At 37.1% G+C, this 14,304-nt stretch overlaps 1 protein-coding gene across 7 annotated transcripts in view; it reads right to left on the minus strand.

Annotated features, from left to right (window-relative positions):
• Nucleotides 1–14,304, minus strand: part of HOOK3 (hook microtubule tethering protein 3) — a 111,994-nt gene that overhangs the window by 69,651 nt on the left and 28,039 nt on the right. For all 7 annotated transcript variants that reach the window (XM_035003919.1, XM_035003924.1, XM_035003917.1 and 4 more), the window contains exons 4-6: nt 12,837–12,887; nt 11,205–11,337; nt 6,980–7,047 (exon numbers count right to left, since the gene is read on the minus strand). In XM_035003919.1, the coding sequence (XP_034859810.1) occupies nt 6,980–7,047; nt 11,205–11,337; nt 12,837–12,887 (252 nt within the window). The remainder of the gene's footprint in view (nt 1–6,979; nt 7,048–11,204; nt 11,338–12,836; nt 12,888–14,304) is intronic.

Raw genomic sequence — 14,304 nt, forward strand, 5'->3', positions numbered from 1 at the left:
GCATACTGTAGTGTGATAAAGGCTCTGAGGGCTCAGAGAGACAGGGTCTAATCAGAGGCAGGTGGCAGAAGGACTAGGAGCATTTTCTCCCAGTCTTTTTCCTTTTCCTACCGTTATAGTTAAGTCCTCATCATAACACAGTAAACTCTGAATAAAAACTGAGGTGTCCGGGCGCCTGGGTGGCTCAGTCTGTTAAGCGACTGCCTTCAGCTCAGGTCATGATCCTGGAGTCCCGGGATCGAGTCCCACATCGGTCTCCTTGTTCGGCAGGGAGTCTGCTTCTCCCTCTGCCCTTCCCCCCTCTCATGCTCTCTCTCTCTAATAAATAAATAAATAAATCTTAAAAAAATAAAATAAAAAAAAAAAACAAAAAACCCGAGGTGTCCTACACTCTGAATATAACCTTTTCTCAACTCTGGTCTCTCATTCAATTACGTTTAGTTTATGTGCTCCTCAATTTGAGGTTTCCAAGCCCTTTATCTCCCTCCTTTCTCCTGGCCTTCTAGTGAGAACCCATCATTCTGATATTCACTTTCTTCTTTACTCTCCTTAGACTTTATAGTAAACATTATTGTTTTTTCCTGCTCACATTTACACCTCCTTCTTCTGCTAACATCATCATCTTATTTTTGGGAATTTCCCTCCCCTGCTTTAGCTTCCAGGGTTCATCATCTGTTTAACCAACTGCCTTCTACTATCTAGCCTAGATTTTTCAGTCTTTTATGTTGATGACCTTTGTCAATATCTCAATTTTCTTATCCTCTATTCCTTTCCTTTGTCCTGGCAAAATCTCAGTCTAAAATCAATCCACCCACCTATCTCTTCTGGCCATACACCAGACTGCTAAGTACTATGAGAGTGAAAAAACAAAACAAAATTTAAATCATAAAACACTATTAATATATAGTTTCCATTTTCAATTGGGCCTTTAAAGTTGCCCCAAAAGTACAGTTATGTTTTCCTAGTCAGCAGTCTCTTTTCTCCTTTTAGAGATTATTCCCTAGTCAGCAGTCTTTTTTTTCCTTTTAGAGATTTTCTAAACCTTTCCTACTTCTCAAACCTCTGCACTCTTCATCAGAAAACCTTGTCTGCAAATAAGAATTTCCCACGTCTTAATCCATAAAATTGGCAAGGTTCATGCCCATCTTTTCCTTTTTCAATCTTGTTTTAACAAAAGTGCTATTCTTCCCATTGAAGGCTAATCTCTCCACTTGTGCTCCCTGACCCAATCTCTTCTCAGCTTTTTTAGTAGCATGGCTTTTATAAAAAAGATGGGCAGAGGTGCCTAGGTGGTGCAGTCGGTTGAGTGTCTGACTCTTGGTTCCTCAGCTCAGGTTGTGATGTCAAGGGTCATGGGATCGAGCCCCACATCAGGCTCCACATTCAGCACAGTCTACTTGAGTTTCTCTCTCTCCCTCTTCCCCTCCAGCTTGTGTGTTCTCTAAAATAAATGAATGGATCTTTAAAAAAAAAAAAAAAAAAGGACACTAACAAGGGTTGGCAAAGAGGTGGAAAAAACAGAATCCTAGTACACTGCTGGTAGGAATGTAAAATGCTACAGGATCTGTGGAAAACAAGTTGGTGCTTCCTCAAAAAGTTAAACATAGAATTACCATATGACGGAGAAATTCAATTTCAACATGCCCAAAAGAATTAATAGCGGCTGTTAAAAAAAAAACAAAAACAAAAACAAAAAACCCATATACTAACATTCACAGCAGCATTATTCACAATAGCCAAAAGTAGGAACAGCCAAATGTCCCTCAACTGATGAATAAACAAAATGTTGCACACCCATACCATGGATTATTCAGCCATAAAAAGGAACAAGTATTGGTAAATGCTACAAAATAACCTTGAAAATATTGTGCTAAATGAACAAAGATAGACACAAAAGGCCACATATCATATGATTCTATTTATATGAAATATCCAGAATGGGGAAATTCATACAGACAGGAAGCAGATTACTGGTTGCCATGGGCTGGAGCGAGGAGGAAATGAGAATGGCCTGTGTAGTGGGTGTACAGGGTTTCCTTTTTTGGTGATGGAAAAAGTGCTGGAACAAAATAGTGATAATGTTTGCACAACATTATGAACATACTAAATGTCACTAATGGCAAATTTTTGTTATGTGTATTTTACTACAGTAAATAAATGTCAGTAGATAAAGAAATATAAATAGAATGTCCTTAAAAAAAAAAAAAGGCTACCATTTTACAGAAGCCTTTCTTACTTCCATTATTCTATCCAGCTACCCCCCCTTTCCCCCTAAGTCCAATTAGTCACCAAGCCTATTGATTCAAGCTCCTATAATTTTCAAATCTGTCCACTTGTCTCCACCCTGACTGCCATAACCTAGTTCAGGCTTCCATCATTCTTCGCTGGATAATTACCAAAGTCTCTTAACTGCTCTCCGTTTTTCTAGCCCAGTTTTCCTCCAAACCATTCTTCTCTTCATATGGATTTTCTTAAATATAGACTTTAATGTATTTTCTCCTTAAAATCTATTCACGGATTTCCAAAATCCCAACTCCCTAATCCTAATGAAACTGCTCAATATTCTAATGACTTTAGGTCTCTTGTTTAATTTCTAAGCACTTCCTACCTTACTGTGTTTACTATAGGCATTCTTCTTTCAGAACATCCAACATTCCATGTAGGTCTTGCTTTCTCTTGCCTCCTGGACTTGAGAACAATTTTTGCCCTTTCCTTACCTCATCTCATCCTTCCATGCTCAGTCAAGATGCCACCTTCTCTGAGAAGCCTTCCCTTAAGTCCCCAAAATGACTTAGCTACTCTTTTGAGGTACTCCTAATATTTTTCCCATTATCGTACTCTTCATTTTGAATGTTTTGAATGTATGTGAATTGCTTGGTTAGCCATTTCTCCGATAAGATTTAGACTTTGTGGAGGCAAGAGACCATGTCTGTCTTTTTCATAATTATATCCTGAATGCCTACTACCAGCTCTTGGTGTATATTAGGTGCTTGATGGTATGTTCTAAATGAACAAAAGGAATATGCATATGAAAGACATATAATCTATTCTTAAAATCTAATTGTATGTACAACTTAATATATTGCTTTGTTCGCTTGACATTTTAACCTTTTTAAGATTTTATTTAATTATTTGAGAGAGAGAGAGAAGCAGGTTCCCCACCAAGCAGGGAGCCTGATGTGGGGCTCGATCCTAGGACACTGGGATCATGACCTGAGCCCAAGGCAGACGCTTAACCGACTGAGCCACCCAGATGCCCCTCCCTTGACATTTTAACTGTTTTCCCTTTGTCATAAGATACTTTATTCTTTTTTTAAAAGATTGATTGATTTATTTTAGAGACTGAGAACGTGTGTGTATGTGGGGGGACACAGAGGGAGAGGGAGTCTTAAGCAGACTCCACACTGAGCACAGAGCCACCAAGTGGGGGGGGACACACACACACCTTGGTTTTGTCTCAGGTCGTGTCTCAGGATGCTAGATCACAACCTGAGACAAAACCAAGAGTCAGATGCCCAACTGACTATGCCAGCCAGGAGCCCCATAAGATAATTTTTTAAAAACAAGTTAGTATCAGCTATAAAATATTCCATGAGATGGAGGTACCCTAATTTAAACACTTGCTTCCCAATGGATGCACACTGTTGTCATATTTCTATTAATATAAAATAGTTTGGAGGTGCCTAGCTGGCTCAGTCGGAAGAGCACGTGATTCTTGATCTTGGGGTTGTGAATTCAAGCCCCACACTGCATCTAGTAGAGATTAACTTAAATAAACTTTTAAAAAGTTATATAAAATAGTTTGATAAACACTGTTGTGCCCAATCTTCGTCTGCTTTTCTAAATAATTCCTTGGGCTAGGTTCACAGAATTAAAAATCATTTGGTCATAGGTTTTAATTTTAAAAATATTCCTGATTGTAATTACAAACCTGTAATTACAGAAAAATTGACAAATACAGAAAAGAGCACAGAACATCCAACCATTTGGAGATGGTTAACATTTTGTCATTTTCACTCATCTTAATTTCTCTTTTTAAAAGAAATGGGATTATATTGCTCATGTGCTCTGTTTCCCTAATAAGCCTTACACATATTGTTATATATTTTCCAAAAATACACTTTAATGTTACCTAATATGCCAATATATTATTCTACTGTAATTTATTTATCTGTGCCCCAATTGCTGGGCAGTTTGATTATTTCTAATGTTTCAGTACTAGAAAATAATGCTGAAATAAACAATCTTGAGGCAATATAGCATAATGGTTCTGGGTGTGGGCTCTGAACTCAGACTGCTTAAACCTGAGTTCTAACTCTGCCACTACTTTTTGTGTGAACTTGAGGTTACTCACATTGTCTATGCTTCAGTTTCCCCTTTTATAAAATGGGGACAATAACAGCATATACCTCAAAATATCACAATTACTCATTTTTTAAAATTTTGGTAAAATATATAGAACATAAAATTTGCCATTTTAACAATTTTAAGTCTACATTTTAGTAGCATTAATTATAATTGTGGTGAATTTTAAATGAGTTAATAGACATAATGTGTTTAATAAGTACCAACACTATCTAGCACACAGTAGGTTCAAGATAAATGTCTGCTATCACGATTACTGCTATGTATCTCTGTATTTCAGATCTCCTTAGGATAAATTCCTAAAAACAGAATTACAGGATCAATTATAGTAAGGCAGAACTGTTAGTGGCCCCTTATTCTTTTTCCTATTTTTGCTTAGTAACAGACTCCTCATATTTTGGCTGGCTTTGTGACTACCTGGCATAAAGATCACATTTCCCATGGTTTCCCTGTGTGGCTATGTGAGTAATATCTGGCTAACATAAATGAGAATTGCTTAAAGTTTATTTAGAGGAAGTGGATAACTCTTCCTTCAGTCCTTCCTGACGGCTGGAAATGGAACGTGGTAGCTGGAACTTGAGAAGCCACAGCTGAACCACTAAGTAGGAAACATGTATTAAGGATGGCAGACAATAAGAAACAAGAAAGCTGGGTCCCTGATGACTATAGAGCAGAATCCAGGACCACTTAAGAGCAAAATAACTTCTATCTTGCTTGAGAGATCATCATTTTGATATTTTAACACTCATGACCTAATATCTCATATGATATAAAGAGTATAATATTTTTAAAAAGATGTACCAGTTTATCTTCCTACCATCAGAGCTGACTGCTAAACTGATCGTCTTTTAAAAGCTTTGTGTTTTTGAAAGGTCCTGTGTAGTAAGGAATTTGGCTGGCCTTTGTCCTGTTATTGGCAAGCAGCCTCTCAATCTCTGGAATTTCCTTACTGATAAGATTATCTTTGTTATTTGTGGGCCCCTAGGTAGTTTAAGCTAAAAAGTTGGATAATTGAAATTGGGGGCTGGCCATGCCAGCAAAACCAGCCATGTATCAGCCTGGGTCTTTGAGCCACTTGAAAATCAGCCTGACTTCTGCAGGGGAGGAGAGCTGGAAACTGCGTTCAACCCCATGGTCACTGATACAATCAATCATACCTACATAATGAAACCCCAGTAAAAACTTTGGACATGAAAACTGAGGTGAGCCTCCCTTGATGGCAGTACTTTAGAATTGCCACACAGTAATGTGCTGGGAGTGTGATAGGTCTTAATTCCATGGAGAGGGAACAACAGAAACTTTGCATCTGGGACCTCCTAGACCTCACTGTATTAATTTTTGGGGTGGGGAGAGTTGGTTCTGGTTTGTATTCTTTCTCTATAGTGATACTGTCATCATTCCTGAGTTCTGTGAATCAGAACCCTGAGGGGGTAGTGGGAACTCCTGGATTTACAGACAGATGGTCAGATTTTTGAAAAACACAACTTTACTTAATTTGCACTTAGCATTTTTCATGTTGTCTGTTGTATTTTTTTCTGTCAGTTGCACGTTCAAGTCCTATATTGTTCTCTAGTACCCGTTTGTTCCACTTTTATTTTTTTCCACTTTTATGATTAAAAACATTCTCACATCCTGAGATCAACTGGTTATTAATCTACATTTTATTTTTACTTTTATAATTTTATGTTTCACATTTGATGGAGTTCAAGACATGCTACCCCAAAGTACGGCTCCTTGGCATACTGAATACTTCAAGCTGAAGGAATTGGAGAAATAGCAGGTACAGAAAGCAGGTCAGAAAAGCCTCATGTGAGAGGTGCCCTCCCTATACTCAAAGGAAAGAAGAATCCTTATCTCTGAAGACACAGGGATTCTGAAAGGACTCTGAATCAACAGGACTTGCTGTTTCCCCCAGGTTACTACCCTTAACTCAAACCCTTACTTGCCCTATCACATTTTTCCATGATTCTCCACTCTTCATCAAACCTAGCACCAAAGTACTCAGGTTTAAACGCTTCTTTGAAAAACTAAATAAAAAATAAACACTTCTTTGGTCTTCATTTCCTTAAGAAGGTCTCGATGTTATGTAAAACTTACATTAAATACATTTGTATCCTTTTTCTTGTTAATCTGTCCTTTGATACAGAGGTCTCAGTTGAGAACTTGAACGGGTAAAAGAAAAAGATAATTTTTCCTCCCCTACAGTTTTGGTATATTCAACTAGAAATAGCTTTGGGTATGGTTGGAGTTGAAGACCCACTTTCTGCCAAACAAGAAACCAATAACTAAGTGTGAGGTAGACTGCTGGTTTAAGATATATATTTATAATGGCTTTAGGAATTAGTCTACTATTTCTAGTTCATTGGGACATTTTTAAAAATTAGTAGTAGTTACTGAATATCTATACCAATAGACAAATGTTTAAGATTTAAATACAAATGAGAAATTTAAATGTTTTTGTAATAAAAACGAGGCAAGCTATTATCGTAAGTACAAAGAAAAAAATTCTCAAAAAATGAGGAGAATCTCTTTTTAAAATTTCTACATCTACTATTTAAGTTCCAGTTTGCTCCTTCAATTTCTCACAAACAGTAAGCATAAAGCTCCAACATACCTCCTGAATGGCTGTCATGACAACATGCTGAACAGATTCCTCCATCATCATAATGGCTTGGATGTACTCTGAAAACAAGAACAATCTGGAATGTCACTGTTCAAGTTAAAGATACTCAAGGAGTAAAGGCTCACACTTCATGAATTCTGTGTTTTCATTCTTTCCAGGAATTCTTCATATGCATCACAGGTAAAGTCAAGTCCGAAAATCACAGTATTTCTCTTTCCTTAAGATAAACCCCTGGACCACCACCATCACCATTACTTACAAAGTTGAGGCTACAGCTAAAGGTCAGAGGAATACAAGCTCTTAGGAATGTAAAGACAATGAAATGGTAAAGCCCAAAGCCAGGACGGAAAGAACTCCTTATTACTATTCCTAAAATTTAAAAATTATCTTTCACATTATACTTTGTTATAGGTTAAAAAAAACTCTGATGTCTGTGCTTTATTCTTGTGTGACATCAAAGCATTGCATCATGTACAATTCCTACCTTAATACTTTCTACTACAGAATAGAAAAATCTTAATAAACCTAAGAGCTGCTTAGGACAAAGAATTAAGACAGAGTTAAGATAGAAAGTGACACCATAATTAAACAAATATTGCATAACCCTGGGCTTTAGAATACATCACTAATAACCTAAAGTACCAACTTCATCAATCTTACTTACCCTCACCACTACCAAAAAAGAGGATCTCTTAGCTGTCAGTAGGAAAAGATAATGTCTTCTAAAAAGGCCCTAGAAGTAGTTTTCCTTATTTGCAAATCCAACAATGAATGGAAAAGTGGCATTAAACAAAACAAAAAAAAAATCAACAGGCCAGCTGGGTTCTAACAAATATGGTAAATACGTTTTAATAAGAAACATTTAGAAGAGTAAAATAATTAGGGAATTTTAGCCTCAACCTGCCTCTCTCCCCTTACATCCAAAAAAACCTCTCCACACATACACCAGAAACTTGTCTCAGCACTTCAAGTATTACATGATGGCGTCTTACTATGAAATTGTTTAAGTGATCTTTTGGTAAGAGACCCATGTATTTGAATGCCAAGCTGTATAATGCTTTGTGTGATGGATAACTCATTAAAAAAAAAACAACAACCCAAGTATTTTGGCAGCACTACTAAGTTAGGACATTCTGGCTGTTAATGCCAAAGCTCTTCATTAATCAAAAACATACTTTTAAGCAAGTGTTGTTCTAAGGATACTTGTACCCAATCAAATGTGTGGTGACACATACAAATATACACAACATACTTAAATCACAGGCATTTCTTAGGACAACATTAAGAATGTATCAGAACCACTATTTGGAAAAAAAAGCCCTTTATTCTGAGCTCAATTTTTTGTTCTGTTTTGTTAACAAGGAGCATCCTATAAGTCTTGGAATACAAAAGAATGCTTTTAGATATTCTGCTCAGAGGTACCAAACACAGAATCCCAAGGCTCTGGAGAAAATGGCACAGCTAGGATGACTAAACAGCCCTCGAAATAAAAGACTGTGAACATGGGAAAGAAAAAGCAGTGGCACTGATAACGGGGAAGGAAAATTTAATGACAGCCTACTGGAAGTGAAGAAAAGAACAGTGGGAACAGGGAGGTTAGGAAGTTAAGTTAGGTGTGAGAGGGGAAGCGTTAGTTAAGAAGCGGTGTTGCCACGTCAAGGCCCTTCCCCGCGAACACCGTAAAATGCTACATGATAAAATGATGATGACAACTATGTTAATGTACAATCTTTGAAAAGCAAAACAAAACAAAACAAAAACCCTACAAATCTTTAGTGTCCAAAATACAAGTATATATGATTATTGGGTGCAGATCTATGAGGAAGTGCTGGAGAATGAGGTGTGCTAGGTCAGCGAGATTATCTTGAAAACTTAGTTTTCAGGGCCAGAATTTACAGATTAGTATAAAGAGGATGATGTTTAAACATGGAGACATGGGTTGTTGTCCTTGCCTAGCCTTTCACAAACCAGAAATCCTGGGCAAGTCATAGAATACTTAGTTTTCCTAATGTGTAAAAAGTATTTTTTGTTCTGTTAGTACCTAGTAGAGTACTGGGCAGAAAAGAGACACTCAGTAATTATTATCAGTGTGTCTTCTACTAATCTTTGCTTTTTCAATTTTAGCACCATTTATTTCCCCCAATTTGAGAAGTCAGATGGCCAAGATAAATGTATGCTAGGTCAATGTTCTGAGCAACTGCTCTTTACTTCTGGTAATTGAATAACTCATCTAAACACAGTCTTTTTTATTTGTATAGTGCTTTATGGATTCCAAAGCAAATACACATATACAATTTCATTTACTCCTCATGATCACCAGGTTTTGCATCCTCATTCTGTAGATGAGGAAACAGGCTGAGTGCCTAATCCAATGTCCATCAGGTAGCAAATGGAAGATCCACTTTAATAAGCCTCATGTTATACATCATAAATGTGCAGTGGCAAGTAATACTGAACTCAAATTCATTTACTTTGATTCTTAGTTCTCAACTATGTTTCTGAAAACAGAGAATGCCCTCTGGATAAATATGATGTTAAAAATCCCATTCAAAGTTTTCATCATCTATATACAATTTCAGGGGAGAAACGGAATCTAGGTGTTACAAGAGAAACTTGGTCTGTGTGAGAAGCTGGATATATATTATGATTGTCTGCTTTTCCATAGGACTATGGATATAGGTAACATCTTTGTGTTCTATTTCCACCCTGCGGTAAATCCAATTAGCCAACTCTTAACAGCTATATGCTTCCAAGAGTTGCTGAATCTCTTAACAGAATAAACACGTAAGAGGTCATTATCTGAATTCAGTGAACTATATTAAATAAATTTTCATACACCTTTTAAAATCAAAGCATCTACTTATTTAATCTGTCTTGAATCTTATTTATACCAATCTTCTAATCTTTGATAAAAAACATCTAGATATTTTAGTAATATACAAAACTCACAAATGTAGAAAATTCTCTATTTTAATTCTTGAGTTGAACTAAATAAACTAAAACTTACTATAAGAGCATGCATGCTAAATCTAAAAGGAATAGGGACAAAGAGAAATAAACACATTGTTAGAAAAAACTCTCAGCTCACAGACCAAACACTAGTCATAGCTTCAAGAAAATAATGTTGACCATTATCAAACTTGTCACAAGAACACTTAAAACGTATAGACAAGTCAAATAAAAATCTATTTTGAGTCACCGGGGATGAGGTACAAGGAGTAACAAAAAAACCTTTGGGCTTAAAAAAAAAAAAATCCATCTTCTATGAAGGTCCTCTAATATAATAGTAAAATACCGTGTCATCATTGTTTAGAGTAGTCCCTGTCTACCTTTCTTCTCTTTCATCGCCCTTCATCCCTTCCTCACTATTCTCTAATTATATGTGTGGTTTTTTTAAATCTCTCAAAGGTAACCTAAGTCTTCCCGACATTCAGTTCCTACTATTCAGATTACTCTTAGTCCATCCTCCTCCACATCTTTGCTTACATAACTTTCCTGGCCCACGCCTGGACTGGCCCCCCATTACACTTTACCTTCACAGCACTCATCACCTCTCAGCTCACACAGTTGTGTGTGGCATTGCTTCCTGCCCTCCCCTCCACTCACCTAACAGTTCCACAAGGGCAGGTGCCGTGTCTGTTCTGTCTGGCACGGTGCTCCTAGCCCCGGGATAACGCACGAGTTCAGTAAATTTTGTGAAATAAATCCTTCATACTTGCAATCTAAAGTAGCCAATTCTAAGTTCCCAGAGCTGAGTTGATCCAGTTTAACCTTCTCATTATTACTGATATTAATTTAGCTGGACCTTTTCCAATTAACGGTAAATTTCACCATACTCATTGTAGTTAAAAATAATCCAAAGAATTATGTAGTTTTGCTTAAAGGGAAAGAATATTATTACAATCAAATTTTTCTAAATTGCAAAGCTCTTATGCTTGCAAACAAAGTACCAGTAAAATTATAGAAAATGGCATTGTTTGGGGCACCTGGGGGGCTCATTTGGTAGAGCACACAACTCTTGAGCTCTCAGAGTCACGAGTTTGAGTCCCATGTTGGGTGTGGAGCCTACTTAGGGGAAAAAAAAGAAAATGGCCTTGTTTGAGGGTGGCCTTATGAAGATGTTATTGTTTGTACTGGTGATTTATATATAATATATACAATATGTATTACTTTCCTTAATTATTTTAAATGCATACACTAACATCACATAAATTACCTTGCTTCTGTTCACAGTTCACAGCACAGCCTAAGATGAGTTGAAGCATCCTTCCGAGCTCTGCTGCATCAGAATGTTCTCCAATAAGATTCACATCAGGAAGGGTAAAGTCATTAATTTGCTGTCCTAAAATCTGAATGGGGACAAAAGGATTAGAATTGCATTTACATTTTATGTCCAAATAAAATATTTGATACAGATTAGTTTGTCAGCACCAGAAACTCATTGCTAAGGAGAGCTGTTATGTCAGGTTCACTCCCAATTTCTATTTTTACCTCCCATGCCTAAATTATAACAACCTCTATCACCACAACTTAGACCCCAAAACTGAATACTTTGATCCCTTCACCACCCCCAGAAAGACAAATTCTCTGAAGTTGAAAGTAGAGACAGAGAGGTTCTGAACAAGGGGGCATCAGAAAGAGGGGAGATTAAATATGGGTTCATGCCCCAACAGTAAGATTCCCCCCAAACATGTTCACTCCATTTGACTCCAAAATGCTGATAGCCAAACACCTATATCAGGAAGGAGAATGGAGAATTCCTTTACGGGGAAATTGGCCCCAAATGAAATGAAATATGTGCAGACAAATGGGCAGGTCCCTAATAACCATACACTGAAAAAAGAAAATTCTAAAAGCAAAGAAGCAGGATGAATATGGCTTGCGTGTTAGGGGTGAACAGGGTAAGGAGGTCATGCAGTGTCTGGTGGCTTATGGTAATAGGTATGAATCTGATTCTCAATACAATAGGAAACCATAAAGACTGAGAAAAGTGCATAATCAGACTTATATTTTTTAAAAACCATCCTGGCTTTAGAGTGAAGAAGAAGAATAGACTAGAGGGGCAAGGGTAAAATCAGGGTTCCCAGTCAGAATACTCTAGAAATCTAAACAAGAGCTAATGATGGCTTGGTATAAAGTAGAGACAGAAAAAGCTATATATTAACTAGTAGGTCTTATGATGATATCAAAAGAAGGAAGGACTATAGGATTATTTATAGGTTTTGGGCTTGAGTAATAGGGTGGACAGCAGGATCACTTACTGAGTTGTGAAGATAAATGATCTAAGTATAGATGCAGGTATAAATGCAGGTAAACTTGTGGGGAAAAATAGTAAGAAAATAATATAGGATTCCAGGCTATGTTGTGTCCATTTGATATCTGTGATCATGAAATTTAAAGTAAAACTAGTTCCACTGCCTGATTTTTTTTCCCCCAAGCTATTCCTTGACTGTTCTGATGCAGCCTGAGAGGATAAAATGAGTTAATCTAGGGATGGGGGTTTGTCAAGGAATAAAACTAAAGTAAGCAAGGGAGTGGACTATAATAATAACCTGGATTCTAAACCACCTTTACAAGGGGATAAAAGGAGAGTTAAAAGATGACAGAAAAGAAAGTATAACATAAATAATCATCTACAAACCATCCATATTATAGTGAAAAAGAGCATTTACCTAGTAACTACCTAACAGATAGTTGTTTGAACCAACATCCTAAAAACTATACAATGGAAGATAAATGATTATGAATTTTGAGGTAAATTTTCCCTTACTTGAAACTAGTGTAAAATATTATAAAATTAAATTATCCTATAGTAATACTTCTAAGCAGAGTGAGAAAAAGTCCTTACCTCATGATTATAATCCAGGATTCCCTTTAAAATTTTCTTTAAATTGCTTATCTGTTTAGAGAGAGATAAAACAACTGGGTAAAAGGCAAGCACAGATCAAATAATGTAATCCAACATAAAAAATTTCTGGGGACGCCTGGATGGCTCAGTCAGTTAAGCATCTGCCTTTGGCTCAGGTCATGATCTCAGGGTCCTAGGATCGAGCCCAGCATCATTGGGCTCCCGGCTCAGCGGGGAGCCTGCTTTTCTTCCTCTCTCTCTCTCCCTCTGCCCACCCCCCTTGTGCTTGCTCACTCTCTCTGAAATAAAATCTTAAAAAAAAAATTTCTGAACCAAAAATATAAAAAATAAAATTCAACAGTACATGTGAATTACCATAATCATCAAAAAAGGACTATCAATGGCTTAATTTGTGATCTCAAGAGATTTATAAAAAAAATTGTTTCCAATCATGTTAAATTTTCAATGTTATGATTACACTGACAAAAATTGGGTTACTCTTAAAGTAACTTAAGTATAATGTCTCCAAATTCTCTCCACTGTCAGAAAAGACTATTGTTTCTTTAGTTGAGCACCAAAGTAAGTATTTAGGAGCATAAGGTTAAAAAATTACTATTAGATCTTGAAATGCTAGTTAACAGTCAGCATTGCAAGATACGTGGGGTATAAGAAGCATCCTGGGGCGCCTGGGTGCCTCAGTTGGTTGGGCATCCAACTCTTGATCTTAGCTCAGGTCTCGATCTGAGTCGTGGCTTCGGGCCCCACCTTGGGCTCCATGCTGGGCAGGCAGCCTACTTAGAAAAAGCATCCAAGAAGCAAGGAGAGGGACCAACATGTTTCCTCTCACTCTGCCATTCCAAAGCAAGAGTTCACTGGCCTATATGTTATCTGAGTGAAATGACAGGTAGAATCACCTATACTATTTAAGCTATTATTTTCTTCCTTTTTCTTTTTTGACCCAATTCATACAGTTAAATTTGTGTTAAGTTAAAATATGTACACAATATGATTCTGTTGACCGTCTACCTAGCTGTTCCTACTCAATGTTAGTAGCTGAAGATGTCCTAGGAGAGAAGACAGCAGAAGCTGTGACTATCAAGTAAAAGTGGCTTAATCATAGCAGTGTGATCCAGTGCAATCAGACATATTACTTTTAAGGGAAAAATTAAACTGATAACTTTTTTTTTTTAAGATATATATACACACACATATATTTTGAGAGAGAAAAACAGCATAAGCATTGGGGTACGGGGGGCGGAGACGGCGGAAAAGGAGAGAAGCAGACTCCCCACTGAGCACAGAGCCCAATGTGGGGCTCAATCTCATGACCCTGAGATCATGACCTGAGCTGAAACCAACAGTCAGATGCTCAACTGAATGAGCCACCGAGGTGCCCCGAAAACTTATTTAAAGAAAACATCTCATAAAGAAAACACGTTTATACTTCCAGAAAAATTTGGAGACATGG

Source organism: Mirounga leonina, unplaced genomic scaffold (assembly GCF_011800145.1).
Source record: "Mirounga leonina isolate KUSES-001 unplaced genomic scaffold, KU_Mleo_1.0 Mir_128, whole genome shotgun sequence".
Classification (NCBI taxonomy): domain Eukaryota; kingdom Metazoa; phylum Chordata; class Mammalia; order Carnivora; family Phocidae; genus Mirounga; species Mirounga leonina.